Raw genomic sequence first — 26,350 nt, forward strand, 5'->3', positions numbered from 1 at the left:
CTCCTCTCAGCCTTCTGTGTTCCGGAGAATAAGATCCTAACCTATTCAGCCTTTCCCTGTGACTCAGGTCCTCAAGTTCTGGCAAATCCATGGAAATTTTCTTTGTACTCTTTCAATCTTTCCTGTAGGTAGGAGAGCAAAATCTGCACATAATACTCGAAATTAGGCCTAGCCAAACTCTTATACAATTTCAACATAACATCCCAACTTTGATTTATGAAGGTCAATGGGTCAAAAGAAGTTTCAGCAACATCCTTGTGAATTTTCTCTTTCTCTTTAACATTTGCCATGAAGTTTGTTGTTTTGTGGCATCTTTACAGTGCAATTGCAGGATTCACAACCTCAGTCCCTGCCCCTCTCTGCCCTGTGTCGTGCTCGTAGATGCAGGATTCACAACCTCAGACCCTGTCCCTCTCTGCCCTGTGTCGTGCTCGTAGATGTAGGCTTGAGAACCTCAGTCCCTACCCCTCACGGCCCTGTATCGTGCTTTTAGACAAGATGAGTCAGAATATCAGTCACTTGCCCTCACTGCCCTGTATTGGAATTGTAGATGTAGGATTGAGAACATCAGTCTCTACCCCTCACTGCCCTGCATCTTGCTTGTAGATTTAGGTTTGAGAATACCCATGCCTACACCTCTCTGCCCTTTCTCGTGCTCATGGACATAGGATTGAGAACCTCAGTACCTAACCTCACTGTTCAGTTCTGCTTGTAGATTGAGGGGTGAGAACTCAGTCCTGACCCCTCACACCCTGTATCATTCTTGTTGACATAGGATTGAGATTTTCAGTTTCTACTCTTCACTCCCCGGTATCGTGCTTGTAGATGTAGGATTGGGAACCTCAGTCACTTCTCTTCACTGCCCTGCATCTTGCTTGTTGATATATGACTCAGAACCTCAGTCCCTAACCCTCACTGACCTTTATCATTCTTGGTGATGTAAGATTGAGATTCTCAGTCCCTACCCCCTCACTGCCCTGTGTCCTGCCTGTAAATGTTGGGTTCGCAACCTCAGTGCCTAACCCTCATGTCCCTGTATTGTGCTTGCTGACATAGGATTCAGAATCTCAGCCTCTAACCCTGACTGCCATGTCGTGCTTGTAACTATAGGATTCAGAACCTCAGTCCTCAGTCCCTGCCCCTCAATGACCTGTATCGTGCTTCTAGATGCGGGGTTTAGAACCTCAGACCCTACCACTCATTGCTCTATATCGTGCTTGTGTACGTAAGACTGAGAACCTCAGTCTCCACCTCTCACAGCTCTGTAACATGCTTGCAGAGGTAGGATTCAAGAGCCTCAGTCCCTACCCCACATGGTCCTGTATTGTATTTTTAGTCGAGAGCAGTCAGAATCTCAGACACTTGCCCTCACTGCCCTGTATTGGAATTGTAGACGTAGGACTGACAACCTCAGTTCCTAACCTCACTGTTCTGTATCGTGCTTGTAGATTGAGGGTTGAGAACTCAGTCCCTACCCCTCACACCCTGTATTGTGCTTGTAGCTATATAAGTTTGCTGATGACACAACAATTGTAGGCCGTATCTCGGGTAATGATGAGTTTGAGTACAGAGAGGAAATTAAGAACCTGGTGGCATGGTGCAAAGACAATAACCTATCCCTCAACTTCAGCAAGACGAAGGAATTGGTTGTTGACTTCAGAAGGAGTAGCAGACCACACGTCCCAATTTACATTGAGATTTTCAGTTCCTACTCTTCACTCCCCAGTATTGTGCTTGTAGACGTAGGATTGAGAATCTCAGTTCCTACTCTCCTGTCCCCATTATCAAGCTTGTAGATGTAGGATTGGGAACCTCAGTCACTTCCCTTCACTGCCCTGCATCTTGCTTATAGATATATGACTCAGAACCTCAGTCCCTAATCCTCACTGACCTGTATTGTGCTTGTAGATGTAGGATTCAGAACCTCAGTCCTCAGTCCCCACCCCTCAATGACCTGTATCGTGCTTCTAGACACAGGATTCAGATTCCCAGTCCCTACCCCTCACTGTTCTATATGATCCTTGTTGACGCAGGATTGAGATTGTCAGTCCCGTCCCTCACTGCCCCGTACCGGGCTCGTAAACGTTGGATTCAGAACCTCAATCCCTGACTGCCCCATATTGTGCTTGTAGACGTGGGATTGAGACCCTCAGTCCCTACCCCTCACGGTCTGCTATGGTGCTTCTACATGCAGGATTGAGAACCCCATTCCTGTTCCCTCACTGCCTCGATCGAGCTTCTAGATGCAGGATTCACAACCTCAGTCTCGAATCCTCTCTGACCTGTATCGTGCATGCTTGTAGACATGGGATTGAGAACCCCAGTCCCTGTCCCTCACTGCCCCTATCAAGCTTGTAGATGGAGGATTGACAACCCCAGTTGCTACCACTCACTCCCTGTATCGTGCTCGTAGACACAGATTGAGAACCCTGGTCCCGATTCCTCACTGCCCTGTATCAGGCTTGTAGAGATAGGATTCAGACCTCAGTCCCTGCCACTCACTGCCCTTGTGGAGTTAGATTTTGGAATCTCAGTCCCTACCCCTCACTGCCCTGTATCAGGCTTGTAGACATAGGGGTCTTGAGTCTCCCAGTGAGGGAGGGCGGACAGTCACTGGTCTGTGTCCAGATGCGGCTGGTAGCTCTGCGCCTCAGGACGGGCGGGCGTCAGCTGTGCTGCTTTGCGGAGTCTGTCCGGCTTCTATCAGGACCTACTGAGAGTCTGGAACATGGTTGCCTCAGGCCAGGAATCTCCTCCTCAGGCAGAGGATGAAGTCCTGGATGACCCTTGCGCTACCTCAACGGATGTGGGTGCGGCTCAGTTGTGTGGAGCAACTCAGGCTGAGCTGCTCGTCAGGTCTAGGCCCCGCAATCTTATCCAAGAGCCGAGCCGTCTCTCCTCGACACCCACAATCCCGTTCAGGGATGCAGGTAGGAGGTATCTGTATGGACTGCTGCTCCACACCCTCCACTTCCTTGCCCTCATCCACCTTCCCGACACGCCATGGCGGATGGTCTTTCCACCTGGAGGTGAGGGAGGTCCCCAGTGGAAGTCCCTTTACGAGGGGGTTCTTCCCATGCACCTTGGGGATCTCGGCTGGAGGGTGCTGCATAGAGCGGTGCCTTGTAATAAATTCTTTAGTTTGTGCATGGATCTCCCAGCCGCGTGTCACTTCTGCGGGCTGGAGGAGACCGTGTATCACATGTACATGGAGTGTGCGAGACTGCAGCCCCTTTTCGCGTATTTGCGTGGGCTGCTTCTCACCTTCTGGTTGCATTTCAGTCCCACCCTATTTATATTCGGTCAGTTAGTAAGGAGGGGGGCATGGAGGGATGAGGATGTCCTTGTCAACTTGCTCCTGGGACTGGGTGGCGGGAGGATCTGCCCAGGCAGACTGCCTGGTAACGTTTAGGGGGTATGTCCATGCCTGGGTAACCACTGAAGGGTAACACGTGCTGTCCATGGTGACCATAGAGGCGTTCCGGGACCGTTGGGCTCCATGGGGGTTAGTGCCATCATTGACAGAAATGGGAACATTTCAGTTTAATATCGTTTGTCACAGTTGTGCAGTAATTGTGTTAGTCACCGATTTGTAATAACTGGAGCACTGAACTTGTAATAAAAATATTTTGTAAAAAAAATAATGGGGAACCTATTAATTGAGAGCCTCAGTCCCTACCCCTCACTGCCCTGTATCTCAATCCCTACCCCTCAATGCCTCCATCGTGCTTGTAGATGGAGGATTCAGAACCACAATCTCTGTCCCTGTCTGCCCCTATCGAGCTTGTAGACGTGGGATTGAAAACCTCAGTTCCTAACCCCTCAGTGTCCTATATTGTGTTCGTAGATGTATGCTTCACAACCTCAGTCCCAACCCCTCACGACCCCGTATTGCGCATGTAGATGCAGGATTAAGAACCTTGGTGTCTACACCTCACTGCCCGACATCGTGCCTGTAAATGGAGGGTTCACAATCTCAGTCCCTATCCCTCACTGCCCTGTGTTGTGCATGTAGACGCAGGGTTGAAAATCTCAGTCTCTACCCCTCACTGCCCTGTATTGTCCCTGTAGACGCAGGGTTGAGAATCTCAGTCCCTGTCCCTCACTGCCCTGTACTGTCCCTGTAGACGCAGGGTTGAAAATCTCCGTCCCTGTTCCTCACTGTGCTGTATTGTCCCTGTAGACGCAGGGTTGAAAATCTCAGTCTCTACCCCTCACTGCCCTGTATTGTCCCTGTAGACGCAGGGTTGAGAATCTCCGTCCCTGTTCCTCACTGCGCTGTATTGTCCCTGTAGACGCAGGGTTGAAAATCTCAGTCTCTACCCCTCACTGCCCTGTATTGGCCTGTAGACGCGGGGCTGAGAATCTCCGTCCCCATCCCTCACTGCTGTTTACCATGCTCGCTGTGCTGGATTTGCTCTGGACAGATGAGTTTGCTTTTTGATTTCAGAGACCGTGGCTCACTCACCTCAGGGATTCATCTTGCTGCACCAACTCTGACTCCAGGGTGTTTCTTCATGTTGAGAGACAGATCTGAACGCTGTTCTCCATGTGCAATTTCATCAATTTCCTGTGGTCCTATGTTGCAAAACTTCCTTCCTTTCACATTCTGAGAGAGGCATAGGCTCACATTCTCCTTACTGGTTAGTTTTTGCACCAATGTAAATTTAAATTGATTTAATACTGTCACATATACTGAGATACATTCAGAACATTGTCTTGCACACTGTTGATACAGATCAGATCAATACAACAGTACTGATAACAGTGTTACAATCATCGACAGCATGCAGGACAGACAGATAATAACGTGCAAGGTCGACAGTGAGGTCAGGAGACCATCTGATCCTACATCTCAAACAAAGGTGTGAGAGTGTGGAACAAACTGCCAGCACAAGTGGTGCATGCAAGCTTGAGTTCAACGTTTCAGTGAAGGTTGATAGGTACATGGATGGTAGGGGTATGGAAGGCGATGGTCTCGGTGCAGGTCAATGGGAGTAGGCTGTTTAAAAGGTTTGGCACAGACTAGATGGGCCAAATGGCCTGTCTCTGTACTGTACCTTACTATAACTATCACTCTGTCTCCATGTTCACTGTTGTTTCACTTGCCACATATACAGCCTGACCCACTGAGTTTCCAGCATTTGCTGTTCCTGTTTTAGTAATTTCCCGAGTTTCTTATTTATCTATCTACCTGTCTGTCTGTCTATCTGTACTTGGAGATGCAGTACTATCTACGTACTTGGAGATAAGGTGCCGCACAAGAGACTTATAAATAAGATACGGATGCATGGAGTCGGAGGAAGTATATTGGCATGGATAGTGGAGTGGTTAACCGATAGAAGGCAGAGAGTTGGTATAAATGGGTGTTTCTCCGGTTGGCAGTCAGTGGTGAGTGGGGTGCCGCAGGGGTCGGTGCTGGGCCCGCAGCTGTTTACCATTTACATTGATGATCTGGAAGAGGGGACTGAGTGTAACGTAGCAAAATTTGCTGATGACACTAAACTGAGTGGAAAAGCAAATTGTACAGCGGATGTGGAGAGTCTGCAGAGGGATATAGATAGGTTAAGTGAGTGGGCCAAGGTCTGGCAGATGGAATACAACATTGCTAAATGTGAAGTCATCCACTTTGGAAGGAATAATAGAAGAGCAGATTATTATTTAAATAGTGAAAGATTGCAGCATGCTGTTGTGCAGAGGGACTTGGGATGCTTGTTCATGAATCGCAAAAAGTTGGCTTGCAGGTACAGCAGGTTACTAAGAAGGCGAACGGAATGTTGGCCTTTATTACTAGAGGGATTGAATTCAAGAGCAGGGAGGTCCTGCTGCAAGTATACAGGGTACTGGTGAGGCCGCACCTGGAGTACTGTGTGCAGTTCTGGTCTCCTTACTTGAGGAAGGATATACTGGCTTTGGAGGCAGTGCAGAGGAGGTTCACCAGGTTGATTCCAGGGATGAAGGGGTTAACCTATGAGGAGAGATTGAGTCATCTGGGACTATACTGTTTGGAATTCAGGAGAGGGAATCTTATAGAAGCATACAAAATTTTGAAAGGGATAGATAAGATAGAAGTAGGAAAGTTGTTTCCATTGGTAGGTGAGACTAGAACTAGGGGACATTGCCTCAAGATTCAGGGGAGAAGATTTAGGACGGAGATGAGGAGAAACTGTTTTTCCCAGAGAGTGGTGAATCTGTGGAATTCTCTGCCCAGGGAAGCATTTGAGGCTTCTTCACTAAATATATTTAAGATACAGTTAGATAGGTTTTTACATAGTAAGGGAATTAAGGGTTATGGGGCAAAGATCGGTAGATGGAGCTGAGTTTACGGACAGATCAGCCATGATCTTATTGAATGGCGGGGCAGGCTCGATGGGCCGAATGGCCTACTCCTGCTCCTATTTCTTATGTTCTTATGTAAATGCTGGAAACATTCAGCAGGTCAGGCAGCCTCTGCAGCAGGAGAAGCAATGAACAGGAATATGAAGATCTGTGAAGCCAGCAGACAAGAAGTGGTTTGAAGTGGGCTGAAGTGATTCTCTCATTCTTAAAACAGGAAATTTATAAAACTGGTCATTTTACCAATTAGTCATTGGCTCTTTAGAAATATTCAAAACCACCACTTTGGTAACGCTCCTTCAAGATTACTGCACCAAGTGTTCATCAGTTCTTCATTTCGAACATGTAGTGGTGTATGTCTCCCAACACTGCTGATGGAAAAGCATTCTATAATCAAGTAACTTAGCATAGCCTGAATGCACGACATCTGTCCAATCTGGTTTCCTTTCACCTCCTCCAACAACCAACAACAGTTAGACAGCATGGCCCACCACGGTGTCTGCTGAGCCAGTCCCATCTGCCAGATCCCTCTACATGTCCTATCTGTGTACGTGCCCATCGTGGTAATTGTCCCTGTAGCCACCGCACCCACTTCTCTGACAAGTTGTTTCAGGAGCTCATGATCCTCAGGTGAAAACCCTGTCCCTTGGGTCCCCTTTAAACCTTTCCCCTCTCACTGTAAACCACTGTCCTCTTGTTTTAAACTCTGCTGTGCTGGAAAAAAGCCTGTGACCATCCATACCTCTATCATGTCAACCCTCAGCCTCTCACTCTCCAGGGAGAACAGTCCCAGCCTCCCCACTTCTCTCCAAGCTCAAGCCCTCCAGCCCGATGGGAATTTTCTCTGCACCCTCTCCATCTGAAGCACTGTACCCCTGAGTAACAAGAAGGAGCTGGAGGAAGAACTGATTTTAAAATTCGTGAAAGTAATTCCAAAGTAAAAGAGAAATATAAAACGTCAATTTGATGGAAGTTAGACACAATAAGATGTGCAGTTATGACAATCTCATTATCCAGTACAATGGAGATCGTGGAACGGGCACAGAGGTCTGTAAGAATTAAACCTCAGTACAACAGAGTACAGCACAGGACTTGACCCTTCAGTCTACGATGTTTGTGCCAACTATGATGCCAATTTACGCTGTATATCCGTCTGCACAAGGTCTATTCCTGCCAGTTCGTGCCTGTCTATCTTGTTGATCTGTACGACACAGGGCAAGTTTTCACTCTGGCTCAGTACATGTGACAATAATAAACCAAATGTCCCTTAAACAGTGCTGTTACAGGCTCCACCCACTCGTGATAAAGACCTGCCCCACACATTCCCTTCAAATCCTCCCCCTCTTGAAGCTATGCCCTCTTTTATTTGATACTTCGACCCGAAGGAGAGGCGGTGGTCTGGAGGTGTGTCTCTACCAAAGGAGGTGGGGGTGACCTCCGCTAGCCTGCAGGTCACCCCCACCCCCATCAGGGTCACGTGAAACCATGGGAGACAATAGACAATAGGTACAGGAGTAGGCCACTCAGCCCTTCAAGCCAGCACCACTATTCACTGTGATCATGGCTGATCATCCACAATCAGTACCCCGTTCCTGCCTTATCCCCATATCCCTTCACTTATCTTTAACAGCTCTATCTAACTCTTTTTTGAAAGAATCCGGAGAATTGGCCTCCACTGCCTTCTGAGGCAGAGCATTCCACAGAACCACAACCCTCTGTGTGAAAAAGTTTTTCCTCAACTCTGTTCTAAATTGTCTACCCCTTATTCTTAAACTGTGGCCTCTGGTTGTGGACTCCCCCAACATCGGGAACGTGTTTCCTGCCACTAGTGTGTCCAATCCCTTAATAATCTTATATGTTTCAATCAGATCCCCTCTCATCCTTCTAAATTCCAGTGTATACAAGCCCAGTCGCTCCAATCTTTCAACATATGACATTCCCGCCATCCCGGGAATTAACCTCGTGAACCTACGCTGCACTCCCTCAATAGCTAGAATGTCCCTCCTCAAATTTGGAGACCAAAACTGCACACAATATTCCAGGTGTGGTCTCACCAGGGCCCTGTACAACTGCAGAAGGACCTCTTTGCTCCTATACTCAATTCCCCTTGTTATGAAGGCCAGCATGCCATTAGCTTTCTTCACTGCCTTCTGTACTTGCATGCTTGCTTTCAGTGATTGATGTACAAGGACACCAAGATCTCGTTGTACTTTCTCTTTTCCTAACTTGACACCATTCAGATAGTAATTTGCCTTCCTGTTCTTGCCACCAAAGTGGATAACCTCACATTTATCCACATTAAACTGCATCTGCCATGCATCTGCCCACTCACCCAACCTGTCCAAGTCACCCTGCATTTTCATAACATCCTCCTCACATTTCACACTGCCACTCAGCTTTGTGTCATCTGCAAATTTGCTAATGTTACTTTTAATCCCTTCATCTAAATCATTCATGTATATTGTAAATAGCTGTGGTCCCAGCCCCAAGCCTTGCGATACCCCACTAGTCACTGCCTGCCATTCTGAAAAGGACCCATTAATCCCTATTCTTTGTTTCCTGTCTGCCAACCAATTTTCTATCCATGTCAGTACCCTACCCCCAATACCATTTGCTCTAATTTTGCACACTAACCTCCTATGTGGGACCTTATCAAAGGCTTTCTGAAAGTCCAGGTACACTACATTCATTGGCTTTCCCTTGTCCATTTTCATAGTTACGTTCTCAAAAAATTCCGGAAGATTACATAGAACATAGAATAGTACAGCACAGTACAGGCCCTTTGGCCCACAATGTCGTGCCGACCCTCAAACCCTGCCTCCCATATAAGCCCCCACCTTAAATTCCTCCATATACCTGTCTAGTAGTCTCTTAAACTTCACTAGTGTATCTGCCTCCACCACTGACTCAGGCAGTGCATTCCACGCACCAACCACTCTCTGAGTAAAAAACCTTCCTCTAATATCCCCCTTGAACTTCTCACCCCTTACCTTAAAGCCATGTCCTCTTGTATTGAGCAGTGGTGCCCTGGGGAAGAGGCGCTGGCTGTCCACTCTATCTATTCCTCTTATTATCTTGTACACCTCTATCATGTATCCTCTCATCCTCCTTCTCTCCAAAGAATAAAGCCCTAGCTCCCTTAATCTCTGATCATAATGCATACTTTCTAAACTGGGCAGCATCCTGGTAAATCTCCTCTGTACCCTTTCCAATGCTTCCACATCCTTCCTATAGTGAGGTGACCAGAACTGGACACAGTACTCCAAGTGTGGCCTAACCAGAGTTTTATAGAGCTGCATCATTACATCGCGACTCTTAAACTCTATCCCTCGACTTATGAAATCTAACACCCCATAAGCTTTCTTAACTACTGTGGACATGTACCCCCAGATCCCTCTGCTCCTCCACACTACCAAGTATCCTGCCATTTACTTTGTACTCTGCCTTGGAGTTTGTCCTTCCAAAGTGTACCACCTCACACTTCTCCGGGTTGAACTCCACCTGCCACTTCTCAGCCCACTTCTGCAACCTACCAATGTCTCAAAGCATGATTTCCCCTTCGTAAATCCATGCTGACTCGGACCTATCCTGCCACTGGAGCAGGTGGTGGATGGTCGTACGAGCAGCCGGTGCATATCACAAGTCCTGGTTACGTGACCATTGACGCCAGGCAGACAATATCTGAAGGTATTCATAATGGCTGGGATCACCCGTCTTGTAAAGACATTGCCCAGAAGATGGCAATGGCAAACCACTTCTGTAGAAACATTTGCCGAGAATAATCTTGATCATGGCAATTTACGCTATTTGCCTCTCACAACTTTATACTTCTACCTGGTCACCCATCAGTCTCTGATGCTGCAGAGAAAACAATCCCCAATTGTCCAACCTGTCCTTACAGTGAATACTCTCCCATCCAGCAGCATCCCGACAGCTCAGAGGCATCGCAGTAGCAGAACACTTTGATGGGAGGTGCTGCTGTATTGAATGGCTGACCGGGCCTGAAGGACAAAATGGCAAACAATTGCTGACTCTCTGTGTTGCTATTTATACCAAGAGGGCCAGATAAAAAGGGAAAGGTGTTTTGCTAGAATTGTGAAAAGCCCTGCTCACTCCATTGCTGGCAACTATCACTCTGTGATTTACTCATTGGAATGGATACATTAGATTAGGGAAGGAGTATGCTCTAGGCGCCACCTGATGTTCTAGGTGTGCTGTCTGTATACCTGATGTTCTAGGTGTGCTGTCTGTATACCTGATGTCTGGGTGTGCTGTAGGATACCTGATGTCTGGGTGTGCTGTCTGTATACCTGATGTTCTAGGTGTGCTGTAGGATACCTGATGTTCTAGGTGTGCTGTCAGTATACCTGATGTCTGGGTGTGCTGTAGGATACCTGATGTTCTAGGTGTGCTGTCTGTATACCTGATGTCTGGGTGTGCTGTAGGATACCTGATGTCTGGGTGTGCTGTCTGTATACCTGATGTCTGGGTGTGCTGTAGGATACCTGATGTTCTAGGTGTGCTGTCTGTATACCTGATGTCTGGGTGTGCTGTAGGATACCTGATGTCTGGGTGTGCTGTCTGTATACCTGATGTCTGGGTGTGCTGTAGGATACCTGATGTTCTAGGTGTGCTGTCTGTATACCTGATGTCTGGGTGTGCTGTAGGATACCTGATGTTCTGGGTGTGCTGACTGTATACCTGATGTCTGGGTGTGCTGTAGGATACCTGATGTCTGGGTGTGCTGTCTGTATACCTGATGTCTGGGTGTGCTGTAGGATACCTGACGTTCTAGGTGTGCTGTCTGTATACCTGATGTCTGGGTGTGCTGTAGGATACCTGATGTTCTAGGTGTGCTGTCTGTATACCTGATGTCTGGGTGTGCTGTAGGATACCTGATGTTCTGGGTGTGCTGTCTGTATACCTGATGTCTGGGTGTGCTGTAGGATACCTGATGTCTGGGTGTGCTGTCTGTATACCTGATGTCTGGGTGTGCTGTAGGATACCTGACGTTCTAGGTGTGCTGTCTGTATACCTGATGTCTGGGTGTGCTGTAGGATACCTGATGTTCTAGGTGTGCTGTCTGTATACCTGATGTCTGGGTGTGCTGTAGGATACCTGATGTTCTGGGTGTGCTGTCTGTATACCTGATGTCTGGGTGTGCTGTAGGATACCTGATGTCTGGGTGTGCTGTCTGTATACCTGATGTCTGGGTGTGCTGTAGGATACCTGATGTTCTAGGTGTGCTGTCTGTATACCTGATGTCTGGGTGTGCTGTAGGATACCTGATGTCTGGGTGTGCTGTCTGTATACCTGATGTCTGGGTGTGCTGTAGGATACCTGATGTTCTAGGTGTGCTGTCTGTATACCTGATGTCTGGGTGTGCTGTAGGATACCTGATGTCTGGGTGTGCTGTCTGTATACCTGATGTCTGGGTGTGCTGTAGGATACCTGATGTTCTAGGTGTGCTGTCTGTATACCTGATGTCTGGGTGTGCTGTAGGATACCTGATGTTCTGGGTGTGCTGTCTGTATACCTGATGTCTGGGTGTGCTGTAGGATACCTGATGTCTGGGTGTGCTGTCTGTATACCTGATGTCTGGGTGTGCTGTAGGATACCTGACGTTCTAGGTGTGCTGTCTGTATACCTGATGTCTGGGTGTGCTGTAGGATACCTGATGTTCTAGGTGTGCTGTCTGTATACCTGATGTCTGGGTGTGCTGTAGGATACCTGATGTTCTGGGTGTGCTGTCTGTATACCTGATGTCTGGGTGTGCTGTAGGATACCTGATGTCTGGGTGTGCTGTCTGTATACCTGATGTCTGGGTGTGCTGTAGGATACCTGACGTTCTAGGTGTGCTGTCTGTATACCTGATGTCTGGGTGTGCTGTAGGATACCTGATGTTCTGGGTGTGCTGTCTGTATACCTGATGTCTGGGTGTGCTGTAGGATACCTGACGTTCTAGGTGTGCTGTCTGTATACCTGATGTCTGGGTGTGCTGTAGGATACCTGATGTTCTAGGTGTGCTGTCTGTATACCTGATGTCTGGGTGTGCTGTAGGATACCTGATGTTCTGGGTGTGCTGTCTGTATACCTGATGTCTGGGTGTGCTGTAGGATACCTGATGTCTGGGTGTGCTGTCTGTATACCTGATGTCTGGGTGTGCTGTAGGATACCTGATGTTCTGGGTGTGCTGTCTGTGTACCTGATGTTCTACATGTGCTGTCAGTGTACCTGATGTTCTGGGTGCGCTGTCAGTATACCTGATGTCTGGGTGTGCTGTAGGTTTCCTCAATGTCTGGGTGTGCAGTCAGTGTACCTGATGTCTGGGTGTGCTGTAGGTTTCCTGATGTCTGGATGTGCTGTCAGTATACCTGATGTTCTGGGCGTGCTGTCAGTATACCTGATGTTCTGGGTGTGATATCAGTATACCTGATGTTCTGGGCGTGCTGTCAGTATACCTGATGTTCTGGGCGTGCTGTCAGTGTACCTGACGTCTGGGTGTGCTCTCAGTATACCTGATGTTCTGGGTGTGATATCAGTATACCTGATGTTCTGGGCGTGCTGTCAGTGTACCTGATGTCTGGGTGTGCTGTCAGTATACCTGATGTTCTGGGTGTGATATCAGTATACTTGATGTTCTGGGCGTGCTGTCAGTGTACCTGATGTTCTGGGTGTGCTGTTGGTTTCCTGATGTTCTGGGTGTGCTGTTGGTTTCCTGATGTTCTGGGTGTGCTGTCAGTGTACCTGATGTTCTGGGTGTGATATCAGTATACCTGATGTTCTGGGTGTGATGTCAGTATACCTGATGTCTGGGTGTGCTGTCAGTGTACCTGATGTTCTGGGTGTGATATCAGTATACCTGATGTTCTGGGTGTGATGTCAGTATACCTGATGTTCTGGGTGTGATGTCAGTATACCTGATGTCTGGGTGTGCTGTAGGTTTCCTGATGTCTGGTTGTGCTGTCGGTGTACCCGATGTTTATATAATTATACATTCTGGGCTTGTTGTCTCGCAAACATTTAAGGGCCAAGTGTTTTTTATTTTTAGGATCTTGAAAGGTATTTTGGATCACATTTAGGGGGGCAAAAACCTTTCCTTATTGTGAAGCCTGGAGTAGGGATGTCTTGAAGCAGATGCTCGAGCAGAGTGTGGAATTGTGAAACATCGTCCCTCAAAAGCCTCAGATATGGCTCATATACAGTGACATGCAAAAGTTTGGGCACCCCGGTCAAAATTTCTGTTACTGTGAATAGCTAAGCGAGTAAAAGATGAACTGATTTCCAAAAGTTAAAGATGACACATTTCTTTATTATTTTAAGCAGGAAAACTTTTTTATTTCCATCTTTTACAGTTTCAATTTTAAATTCATCAGTCCACAGGACTTGTTTCAAAAATGCATTAGGCTTGTTTAGATATTTCTTTGAACCTTTTGAATAGAAGCTTTTGGCCGCAATGAGGAAAGGTATGTTTGGAGGAAAAAGGGTGCAGAATTTCATGAAAGGAACACCTCTCCAACTGTTAAGCACGGGGGTGGATCGATCATGCTTTGGGCTTGTGTTGCAGCCAGTGGCACGGGGAACATTTCACTGGTAGAGGGAAGTATGAATTCAAATAAATACCAGCAAATTCTGGAAGCAAACATCACTCCATCTGTAAAAAAGTGCAAGATGAAAAGAGGATAGCTTCTACAACAGGATAATGAACCTAAACACACCTCACAATCCACAATGGACTACCTCAAGCTGAAGGTTTTGCCGTGGCCCTCACAGTCCCCTGACCTAAACATCATTGAGAATCTGTGGATAGACCTCAAAAGAGCAGTGCATGCAAGACAGCCCAAGAATCTCACAGAACTAGAAGCCTTTTGCAAGGAAGAATGGGCAAAAATCCCCCAAACAAGAATTGAAAGACTCTTAGCTGGCTACAGAAAGCGTTTACAAGCTGTGATACCTGCCAAAGGGGGTGTTACTAAGTACTGACCATGCAGGGTGCCCAAACTTTTGCTTCGGGCCCTTTTCCTTTTTTGTTATTTTGAAACTGTAAAAGATGGAAATAAAAAAAGTCTTCTTGCTTAAAATATTAGAGAAATATGTCATTTTTAACTTTGGGCCTTTTGGAAATCAGTTCATATTTATTCACAGTAACAGAAATTTTGACCAGGGGTGCCCAAACTTTTGCATGCCACTGTATGAGTTTATTTTTTTCTTGTGAAATCTTATTGAAGCTAGGATAGAGATCAGCCTCTGTGTTCATGTTTGATAGAATTTAAAGTAAATTTGTTCACAAAATATGTGATTGTCACCATATCCTCTCCTGTGTTTCATTTTAGAAACATAGAAACATAGAAAATAGGTGCAGGAGTAGGCCATTCGGCCCTTCGAGCCTGCACCGCCATTTATTATGATCATGGCTGATCATCCAACTCAGAACCCAGCCTTCCCTCCATACCCCCTGACCCCTGTAGCCACAAGGGCCATATCTAACTTCCTTTTAAACATAGCTAATGAACTGGCCTCAACAGTTTGCTGTGGCAGAGAATTCCACAGATTCACCACTCTCTGTGTGAAGAAGTTTTTCCTAATCTTGGTCCTAAAAGGCTTCCCCTTTATCCTCAAACTGTGACCCCTCGTTCTGGACTTCCCCAACATCGGGAACAATCTTCCTGCATCTAGCCTGTCCAATCCCTTTAGGATCTTATACGTTTCAATCAGATCCCCCCTCAATCTTCTAAATTCCAACGAGTACAAGCCCAGTTCATCCAGTCTTTCTTCATATGAAAGACCTGCCATCCCAGGAATCAATCTGGTGAACCTTCTTTGTACTCCCTCTATGGCAAAGATGTCTTTCCTCAGATTAGGGGACCAAAACTGCACACAATACTCCAGGTGTGGTCTCACCAAGGCCTTGTACAACTGCAGTAGTACCTCCCTGCTCCTGTACTCGAATCCTCTCGCTATAAATGCCAGCATACCGTTCGCCTTTTTCACCGCCTGCTGTACCTGCATGCCCACTTTCAATGACTGGTGTATAATGACACCCAGGTCTCGTTGCACCTCCCCTTTTCCTAATCGGCCACCATTCAGATAATAATCTGTTTTCCTATTTTTGCCACCAAAGTGGATAACTTCACATTTATCCACATTAAATTGCATCTGCCATGAGTTTGCCCACTCACCCAACCTATCCAAGTCACCCTGCATCCTCTTAGCATCCTCCTCACTGCTAACACTGCCACCCAGCTTCGTGTCATCCGCAAACTTGGAGATGCTGCATTTAATTCCCTCATCCAAGTCATTAATATATATTGTAAACAACTGGGGTCCCAGCACTGAGCCTTGCGGTACCCCACTAGTCACCGCCTGCCATTCTGAAAAGGTCCCGTTTATTCCCACTCTTTGCTTCCTGTCTGCTAACCAATTCTCCACCCACACCAATACCTTACCCCCAATACCGTGTGCTTTAAGTTTGCACACTAATCTTGCTGATGTTCACAGTAGATACAAAGAAATGCATTGGAATCAATGAAAAAACGCACACAAAGTGCAAAAGAGGACTAAGTGTGCAACCACATACTAAATAAGCAGATAGACAGGTAATTAATAGATTTGAGGACATTGGTCCTTGAATATGTTGTGGAGCTCAGTGGACTGAATTATTCCTCCTGATCCTGCCTTCCACAAAACATCAGCTCAAAAATCCATCCATCACCCCTCCTGCTTTTCGATGTGCCAGTCCTCTTGTCTGCCCTTTTCACCTGAAGTGCTGATACAGTGAGAAATGGCAGCAACAGTTAACAAGGAGGGTTTCTCTGTGTAGGTACGTGAGGAGCTGTCCTGAGGGCAGAAAGCACTGGAAAGTGAGAAACCCAGTCTACAGCTCTGTCAGTTCCTTCCTCTACTCCCTGGTGTCCCAGGCAGAGCCTCGCTTTGCCATGTTCGGGCCTGGTCTGGAGCAGCTAGATACCTCACTGGTGACGAAGATGATGAATTCACCAAGGCTGCTGCCTGTGGCAGGCTTACCACAGAGGCAGATTGACGGTAAGTCGCTCGAGCCTGCTGGCGCTGTCTGTTTCGTGGCTCCGCTGATCATGGTGAGCTTTCTGTGTTGGTACTGGAAGGTGTATCAACACTTGCTGGCTGCCCCCAGCACATCCCTGAGCCGTCAAACACTCCCCACACTTTAACCCTTTCATTCCCGGGATGCTGGGTGTATTCAACGGGACATCGTAGAGGGATTTTTCTCTGCATCTAGATCAATCCGTCTCTGCCGTGGAATGCTTGGGCATTGTACAACTCCCCTTCAGTATGATATCATGCCATTACTGACAACATCACGATACGCGCTGTGACTGCTGAATCTTAACCAAGAAGGCCGTTCGTTCATTAGAGGAAGATGCAGGGATGAAGGAGAGAGTAGGAAGGGGTTTTCTGTTCACTTCATGCCTGCACCATCGGAACCCGTGACCAACTCCGCTGGGCAGAATCGCTCTCCTAGTTGTGATGTTTCCTATTGCAGAAATTGGCTCGGGAATCAGCTTCTTTTTCAACAAAGAACTCAAGTTCAACATCCTGACTTTATATTCAACAACTTGGTGAGTAATAACTTGTTGTGAGAAGCTGTTCACTGTCATGGGCTCAGGACTCAGGAACACGATTCACTTGGGTGATTCCTCTTTGGGTCCCCACCACTGTCTGTAAGTTCTCCCTGTGACCACGTGAGTTTCCTCCCATGATCCAAAGACATACGGGTTACGGTTAGTGAGTTGTGGACACGCTATGTTGGTTTTGGAATTGTAGTGACCCTGGCGGGCTGCCCCAGCACATGCTCAGACTGTGTTGATCGTTGATGCAAACAACACATTTCACTGTGTGTTTCGGATAAATGTGAGAAAGCTAATCTTTTAACATGTTTTGTGCTAGATTGAGTTTAGTGTCACTTTATTCCAGTATATAAAGTGTATCAGATACACAGTGCATATCCTAGTTGGTGTTTGACAGAGGAGATTGTCTCTCTGAAATCGCCTGTGACTGGGAACCGTTTAACGACTTTTGGACATTATGGATGTAGATTCTGATTCCAAATGTTGGTTGTGTTAGAGATCAGGTTTATTGCTAAAATACAAAAGTAGGGAGGTAGGTTATAGTTTAGTTACCATGTCAGGAGCACTCTGTACAGGTTTGGCCTCGTATTGAAGGAAGAATGTTAATGCATTGAGACACAACAAAAATTGCAGGCTTTCATCGACCAGTGCCCTAGGAAGGATCCTAAACATCAGCTAGACTGACAAAGTAACCAACCAAACACTGTGGGGGAAACACCAACCAGGAAATATAAACACGCAAATGAAAATGGAGGTGGATTGGCCACACCTTCAGAAAGCCGATCGACAACATTACCAGGCGGGGATTAATATGGAATCCCCAAAGAAAGAGGAAAAACAGATGTCTAAAGAACACATGGAGGAGAGATGTTGAGGCCGAAATTATACAATGGTAACACTCCTGGTCCACCCTTGAGAAACTGGCTCAGAACAGAGGACAACAGAGAGGGGAGGTCACCGATGGCCTCCACTGGGAGAAGTTATTGCATTGAAAGTAATTCAGAATGAGCAGGTTTCCTGAAGACGAGAGTTGCACAGTCTAGATTGCATCTGGTGGCATTCAGAAGCTTGAGGAGCAACTTGGATGAAATATGTAACTGCAAGGGTCTTCTGAGTATGCATGTGGAGAAGATGATTCCTCTTCCAGGAAATCAAGAATTAGGAGCTACTCATTAAAAATAAGCAGTTGTCCACCGGAGAGAGATTAGGTGTTAGTTTTCTCTCAGAAGACTGTGGGTTGTTGCATTGCTCTTCATCAAAGAGTGGTAGAAGCAGACAGTGAGTATTTTAAAAGTAGAATTACATAAATATTCTTTTAGGGGGGAGCTGGAAAGTGGCCGGGGGTAGTCAGGAGTGTGGAGTCAACGTTACACTCAGATAAGCCATGATTGTACTGAAAGCCCCATTCTGATTCAGAATCAGATTTGCTTTCCCTGACATATTTCATGAAATATGTTGGTGCGGTAGAATCAAATACTGTACAATAAAAATATTTTAAGAACAAATAAATAGCGCAAAAAAAGGCCGATAGTGAGGTAGGGTTCTTGGGTTCATTGTCCATTCAGAACTTTGATGGCGGAGAGGAAGAAGCTGTTGAGTGTGTGTCGTCTCCGATGGTAGTAGTGTGAAGAGGGCGTGTCGTAGATGGTGAGGGTCTTTAATGAGAGATACTGCTTCCTGAGGCTTCGCCTTTTAAAGATGTTCCTTAGTTCACATATTCCCAGTGACTCGCTAGCAAGCAGCCAAGAGCCAACACTCAGAATCTCTTCACTGCAGAGTATTATTATTTATTGATTTTATTTCGAGGTACAGCACGGTAACAGGCCCCCTCTGGCCCAACGAGCCTGCAACACCCAATTAACCGACTAACCGGTAAATCTTTGTAATGTGGGAGGAAACCAGAGCACCTGGAGGAAACACACACGGTCATGGGAGAGTGAGCAAAATCCTTACCGACAGTGCTGGGAAGTGATCCTGCGCCCCGGTGCGGAAAAGTGTTCTATTAACTGCTATGCTACCATGTCTCCCCAGTAGAGTGTTTAATTTAAACCAAACAAACACGGTGACTCTTGAAAAGATAGATTTGATAGAATGATCTTAATTATGGGATTATCTAAGGCAAGGGTTCACAGCCTCTCTTTTGCCATGGACCAATACCATTGAGCAAGGTGTGATAGTTTCGATGGTAGATGAGGTGAGACCATCAGTATGGGCAGAGACCTGCTTTTTCCAAGAGCTGTTTCCGTAATACAGTACTAGTATCTGCAGGATCACCATCCCTTTTTCAGGAAGGAAAGAGAAAGCGCGCGAAGAGTGGAAAACACGGCTGTCAATAAACTGTTTGTGCAACAAGAGCTTGCCGATGCGGAGCAAGGTGATGGGGAGAGCACCCGGCAGAGGGGGACTTTTTACAGCACCATCCCTCAGGTGCAGCAGGTGTGCAGGATAGTGGATGGCTTCGTCTACGTGGCAAACGCTGAGGCACAGAGAGGTTAGTGCGTCTCATCCTTTCAGCCTGTTACTGAAGGCGATGGAATTCTTAGTCTCAGAAAAAGATGTGAATATTTTTCATACCTTGTAGTAGTAACAAGACATAACCAATTTTATGGATAGTTCTGCATTTATATGAATTTAATACCTGGTAGTTTAATACAGGAAGGTGAGGTGCATGTTTAATGCAAAGTAAAGCACTGTTCCAATAAAATCTCTCAGTGGGCGGGGGGCTGTGTGGAAAATTATAGACACAAGAGATTCTGCAGATGCTGGCAATCCAGAGTAACACACACAAAATGGAGAATCTCAGCAGGTCAGGCAGCATCTGTGGAGTGGAATAGAGAGACGATGTTTCAGGCAAGGACCCTCCCCTGTATTATCCCGTGGCCCACCAGGATTCCGATTCAGATTTATCATTTATCTCGTACATTGGGTACACGTACAGTGAAATGCACCCATCTGCATTAACAACCAACACACCCAAGGACACGCTGAGGGCAGCCCGCAAGTCAACGCACATTGCAGCACCAATGTAGCATGCCGATAATGTTCAACAGAACAAAGCAAGCCCAATTGCCACCCCCCACCCACCTGACCCCTTTCACCCACACAGAGAGGCCTCCAACCCCAAGGATCCAGTCCTTGGCTTGCACTTGCAGACTTGACCTTAAGGCCTCTGCCTCTGGACTCACCAACTCTGGTCTTCAAGGACTCCCAGAGCGGGATAACTTCGACAAGTATACCTCCCTCCACAATGTCTCATCAGATGCTCTCAAACCAAATGCATAATGGGTTAGGCACAGAGTTGCGCTCCAGTGCAAAGTTTGTTACTTTAAGGCAAAACCATCATTGGTTTTTTGCCAGATACTTTCTGGTGTAAGTTTTGCCCAATCTCTTGGACAATTACAGCCCTGTGCAAAAGTCTTAGGCACATAGATATAGCTAGGGTGCCTCAGACTTGTGCACTGTACTGGATTTGTCAAAGTGGAGCGGAGAGCGAGTGTGTAAATCTGGCAGAAGCAAAGACCGTTTGGAATGGTGAGGATGGAGTGCTGTGGGAGGGGTGTTGGATAGGTGAGGGTGGAGCTCTGTGAGACAGGTGAGGGTGGAGTGCAGTGGGAGGGGTGTCAGGTGATGGTCGAGCTCTGGGAGGGGTGTTGGACAGGTGAGGGTGGAGCTCTGTGGGAGGGGTGTGGGACAGGTGGCAGAGAAGGAGTTCCGGGGCAGGGGGTGCAGACACACCCAGCCCTGAGACACCAGGCAAGGTCATTTGATTCCAAACAATTGGTTTATTGATCATTACAGAGTGTTTCTCTGGTGTTTTCCACTCCCTCTCTTCTCTCTCTCCCCCTTCCCAACCATGATTCCCCTCTCCCTCCCCCTTCCCACTCTCAATCCATAATGGAGACCCATATCAAAATCAGATTTATCGTCACTCACATATGTTCAGAAATTAGGTTTTTTTGTGGCAGTACAATGCAATATATAAAATTATTACAGTTCTGTACAAAAGTCTTAGGCACCCTAGGTACGTATACGTGCCCAAGACCTTTGCACGGTATTGCCCATCTGAGTCAGTTAACGTTGTTGGACTTTATTTTCAAAACATCAGGGGGAGTTGTGCCAATTTCGTCAGTCCTTCAATGTCGTGGCTCCAAGCAGAACTTTGCAGAAAGCCACACACACCGCTCTGAGCCTTGTATCAATGACACGCCACACTGGAGAGTCTCCCTGTTACTCGTAGCTCCATCACGGGCATCACCCTGCCACCACTGAGGACATCGTCAAGAAGCAGTGCCTCAAGGAGGTGATGTCCATCACTCTCAACCCTCACTATCCGGGACATGGCCTCTTCACCAGGGAGGAGGTACAGAAACCGAGAAGATGCACATTCGGAAACAGCTTCTTCCTCCTCACCTTCAGATTTCTGAGCAGCCCGTGAACACCACCTTGTGAATCCAGCTTTTTTTTACACTATTTACTTAACATAGAATATCAAACATTACGTAAACACAAGAGATTCTGTAGATGCTGGATTGCATAGAACATTAGAGCAGGGTACAGGCCCTTCGGCCCACAATGTTGTGCTGAACTTTCAATCTAACCCTTCTCTCCCACGGAGCCCTTCACTTTCCATCACCCATCTGCCTATTTCAGAGTTTCTTCAATGTCCCCAACACATCTGCCTCTACCACCTCTCCTGGCAATGTATTCCACGCACCCACGACTCTCAAAAAAAACAATGTTAAAAGATATATTTCTGTATTTTATGGTAATATTATGTCTTGGCACTGTGCTGCTGTTGAAGTCAATAAATTTCACATCATCCTAGGTCAGTGAAAAAGTAATGCACACAAAATGCTGGAGACATTCTGCAGGCCAGGCAGCATCTGTGGAAATGATTAAACAGTCAACATTTCATCCAAGACCCTTCATCAGGACTAATGAGTCCTGATGAAGTGTCTTGGCCCAAGACATTGACTGTTTACTCTTTTCTGCAGTTGCTGCCTATCCTGCTGAGTTCCTCTAGTATTTTGTATGCATTACTTTGATTTCCAGCATCTGTGGATTTTCTCTTGCCAGTGACAGTGAACGTGATTCTGAGGTCCCAGCAGTGTTAAAGTCCCTCTATTGTGGCTGAAGACAGCAGAGAGCAGATTAGCTTGGCACTCTGATGGAATTAGAATATGTCTGGGCCTGCCAATTTTCCCTGAGCTTCCTTTGTGTAAGAATGTAAAAGGCATAATGTTCTGAAATTTAACGCGTCCTCTTTTCCTCAGAGCACAATCGTGGAGAGGAAATCCTCCAGCTCCAGGCAATGATCAATCCAGCTCTTGGTCCCCCAGGCCGCCCACTCCTTGTATTGTGCTGTGTTTCGCGACCTGACGTCCAACGGATACCCTGTGTCTACGTATCTCACCAGTTACGGTTATCCCAACTTGAAGTGCCTTGGCTGGTAAGTGCAGATTTTTATTTTTAAGTGCATGATCATACACTTTCTGACATTATATTCCATCTGCCACTTCTTTGCTCATTCGCCCAATCTGCCTCAGTCCTGCCAACTCCCTGCTTTCTCAACAGTACTTGCCCCTCTGTCTGTCCTTGTATTGTCAAGCTGGGCCACGAAGCCGTTAATCCCATCGTCCAAATCATTGACATACAATGTGAAAAGAAGTGGTCCCAACACCACCCCCTGCAGAACACAACTAGTTTCCAGCAGCCAACCAGAAAACGGTCCCTTTGCCTCTTGCCAGTCAGCCGAATTTCCACCCTTGCTAGTAGCTTTCCTGTAATTCCATGGGCTCTTATCTTGTTAAGCAGCCTCATGTGTGGCACCTTGTCAAAGGCCTTCTGAAAACCCAAGTAAATAATGTCCACTGGGTGTGTTCTCTATCTTGCCTGTTATCTCCTCAAAGAATTCCAGCAGATTTATCAGACAAGATTTCTCCTTCAGAAAACCACGCAGACTTCAGACTACTTCGTCATGTGCTTCCAACTACCCTGAAACCTCGTTTTTAATAATGAATTCCAACATCTTCCCAACTTTAAAGTCAGCCTAACTTTCCTTTTTTCTGCTCCTTCCTTTGTTAAAGAGTGGAGTGACACCTGCAGTTTTCTGGTCCTCTGAATCTAGTGATTCTTGAAAGATCATTCGTAATGCCTGCACGATCTCTTCAGTCACCTCTTTCAGAACCCTGGGGTGTACACCGTCTGGTCCTGGTGACTTATCTACCTTCAGACCTCTCAGTTTCCCAAGCACCTTCTTCTTCACGCACACACTATCTCAGTCTGTCTATGTGCTCCACGACTAAGAGAATCTGTCATGGAGAGGATGGAAACCTTGCAACAGTAGTAATTGCTTTTAAAACTGTCAATCAGAGACGGAGAGTTCAAAGTCCAAAGTAAATTTATTATCAGAGTACATATACTGTATGCCACCATGTACAACCCGGAAATTCTTTCTCCTGCGGGTATACTCAACAAATCTATAGAATAGTAACTGTAAACAGGATCAATGAAAGATCAGAGTGCAGAAGACAACAAACTGCGCAAATGCAAATATAAATAAATAGCAATAAATAATGAGAACATGAAATAATGAGATAAAGAATCCTTAAGGTGAAACTATTGGTTGTAGGAACACCAGAAAAAGAATGAGTGTAGTTATCCCCTTTTGTACAAGAGCCTGATGGTTGAGGATTGTAACTGTTCTTGAACCTGGTGGTGCAAGTCCTGAGGCTCCTGTACCTTCTACAAGATGGCAACAGCAAAAAAAGAGCAAACGAGACAGACAGACAATTTCTGTGTGTGTGAGAGAGAGGGGTGTAGACAGTATGTGTGTGTGAGAGGGAAATGGATAGACAGGGAGGCTGGGACAGACAGTTTGTGAGCATGTGAGAGAGAGAGGGATGGATAGAGAGAGGGAGACTGAGAGAGTGTGTGAGAGAGAGAGAGATAATATTTTCCTCCAATACTGGTGCCAGTGTCTAATCAATGAACTGAAAGGGCAGGTAGTCATGAGAAAAAGTTCTTTGGGCCAGGCGTGTATCTGGCCAAGAAAATAGGCCTGTAGGGAACAGTGATCGTAGAAAGACAGAATTTGATATAAAGATTTAAAGTGATTTAGTTCAACTCAAGCAAGGTCGTAAACAAGGTACGGAAGTAAGAACGCTGTGAGTTGGGAAATCTGCATGAAGATGTACTGTATAACAGTGAAAAACAATGGTCTCCTTTCAAAGGAGTCATGAACTAAAATCTACTTCATATCCCTTTAAGGCAAAAACTAACAGGAATTGGGGTCCAGGCCTATCAAGAGAAGCTAAGGATAGTATTAGATTACTGAATGTTTCAATAACACAGTATGTCTAAGGATTGGGAAATTTCAGAATTCAACAAATGATGAATTCTGAAATGATGAACAAGGTGAAGTTTCATAGGGGAGAAGCTAGAGACATTCAATTATCTTATGAGGATAGGTTGAGCGAGCTCAGACTTTTCTCTTTGGAATGAAGGAGGAGGAGAGATGATTTGATCGAGGTGTACAAGGTAAGGGACATTGAATGGATAGTCAGGGATGTTTTCCCCAGGGTGGCAATGGCTAATGCAAGAGGGTGTAAAAGAGATTTGAGCAGTGACCAATCCGGACATTGGAAGGTTGAGAGGAGGGGATTTCACTCAGGTCCTTTGCCTGAGTAGGAAAAGGCAGCAGCAAGTGGATGTTGGGAATGTAATTGAGCTCTGGCCTGCGACCAATCTGCATTAGTGATTGATCAACAGAGCAAGTTAAAGGAAGGCAGGGGCAAGCGCAGCGGCCATGGTCTGAGTGCACCATCAGTGGTGATCGAGAGGCTTCAGTGAAGAGAAAGCAAAGAAAAGACAAGCTCACGGTTAAGTCTTTTCCCTTCCCTTCTTTATATCTGCTCAGCTAGGAGAGTGAAATCCTCCTCTTGCAGGATGTGTCCCTGACGATAGTTTAGGGGAATGGGCAAAGAAGGGGCAAATGAAATACTATGTTGGGAAGTGTATGGTCATGCACTTTGGTGGAAGAAATAAATGGGGAGACAATTATTTAGATGGGGAGAGAATTCAAAATGCAGAGATGTGACGGGATTTGGGAGTCCTTGTGCAGGGTACCTAAAGGTTAACCTTCAGGTTGAGTTGGGGGTGAAGAAGGCGAATGCAATGTTGGCATTCATTTCTAGAGGTATAGAATATAAGAGCAGGGATGTGATGTTGAGGCTCCATAAGACACTCGTGAGACCACACTTGGACTGTGTGCAGTTTTGGGCTCCTTATTTTAGAAAGGATATACTGACATTGGAGAGGGTTCAGAGAAGATTCACGAGAATGATTCCAGGAATGAAAGGGTTACCGTATGAGGAACATCTGGCAGCTCTTGGGCTGTATTCCCTGGAGTTCAGGAGAATGAGGGGGGATCTCATAGAAACATTTCAAATGTTAAAAGGCCTGAACAGATTAGATATGGCAAAGTTATTTCCTATGGTAGGGGAATCCAGGACAAGAGGGCATGACTTCTGGATTGAAGGATGTCCATTTAGAACTGAGATGTGGAGAAATTACTTTAGTCAGTGGGTGGTAAATCTGTGGAATTTGTTGCCACAAGCAGCTGTGGAGGCCAAGTTATTGGGTGTATTTAAGACAAAGATAGATAGGTTCTTGATTAGCCAGGGCATCAAAGGGTATGGGGAGAAAGCAGGGGAGTGGGGAAGACTGGAAGAATTGGATCAGCCCATGATTGAATGGTGGAGCAGACTCGATGGGCTGAATGGCCTACTTCTGCTCCTATATCTATGGTCTTACGGTCTAGTTAATGCTGAAGTTGATTGATTCTTGATTGGCCAGGGCATGAGGGATACGGGGAGAAGGCAGGAGACTGGGTCTGAGGGAAAAATTGGATCAGCCATGATGGAATGATGACGCAGACCTGATGGGCCAAATGGCCAAATTCTGCTCTTATGGTCTTATAATTTTAAGTAAGGAAGGGAAGCATTGGGGAGGTGTGGGTGTTAGAGGTAGAGTTTTTTTCAGAGTGGTGGGCACGTGGAATGTGTTGCCAAGGATGGAGGTGGAGGCAGATTCAGTAATTAGGAACATTAAAGAAACTCTCACCCCATCGCTGACCTATCCCCACAGCCAAAGGACTCACTTTGAAGGACTCGTCATCTCATGTTCTCAATATTTATTGCTTGTTTATTTATTTATTTATTATTATTATCTTGTTTTTTTTTGTGTTTGCCGAGTTTGTTGTCTTTTGTACAGTGGTTGTTTGTCCGTCTGTGCAGTTTTTCACTGATTCCGTTGTGTTTCTTTGTACTTACTGTGAACGCGCACAAATTAGTCTTGCATGTCAGGAAGGTTGAAGCCCCTGGGTCATTGTGTCAGGAACTTGGAGGCCT

General features: G+C 46.3%; 1 protein-coding gene across 1 annotated transcript in view; it reads left to right on the forward strand.

Annotated features, from left to right (window-relative positions):
• Window positions 1–26,350, forward strand: part of fbxo4 (F-box protein 4) — a 40,252-nt gene that overhangs the window by 6,639 nt on the left and 7,263 nt on the right. Inside the window, exons 3-6 of the mRNA XM_063049642.1 lie at window positions 16,157–16,377; window positions 16,856–16,931; window positions 19,229–19,431; window positions 22,214–22,389. Coding sequence (XP_062905712.1) covers window positions 16,157–16,377; window positions 16,856–16,931; window positions 19,229–19,431; window positions 22,214–22,389 — 676 coding nt within the window. The remainder of the gene's footprint in view (window positions 1–16,156; window positions 16,378–16,855; window positions 16,932–19,228; window positions 19,432–22,213; window positions 22,390–26,350) is intronic.

The sequence above is a fragment of the Mobula hypostoma genome, chromosome 5 (genome assembly GCF_963921235.1).
Source record: "Mobula hypostoma chromosome 5, sMobHyp1.1, whole genome shotgun sequence".
Classification (NCBI taxonomy): Eukaryota; Metazoa; Chordata; class Chondrichthyes; order Myliobatiformes; family Myliobatidae; genus Mobula; species Mobula hypostoma.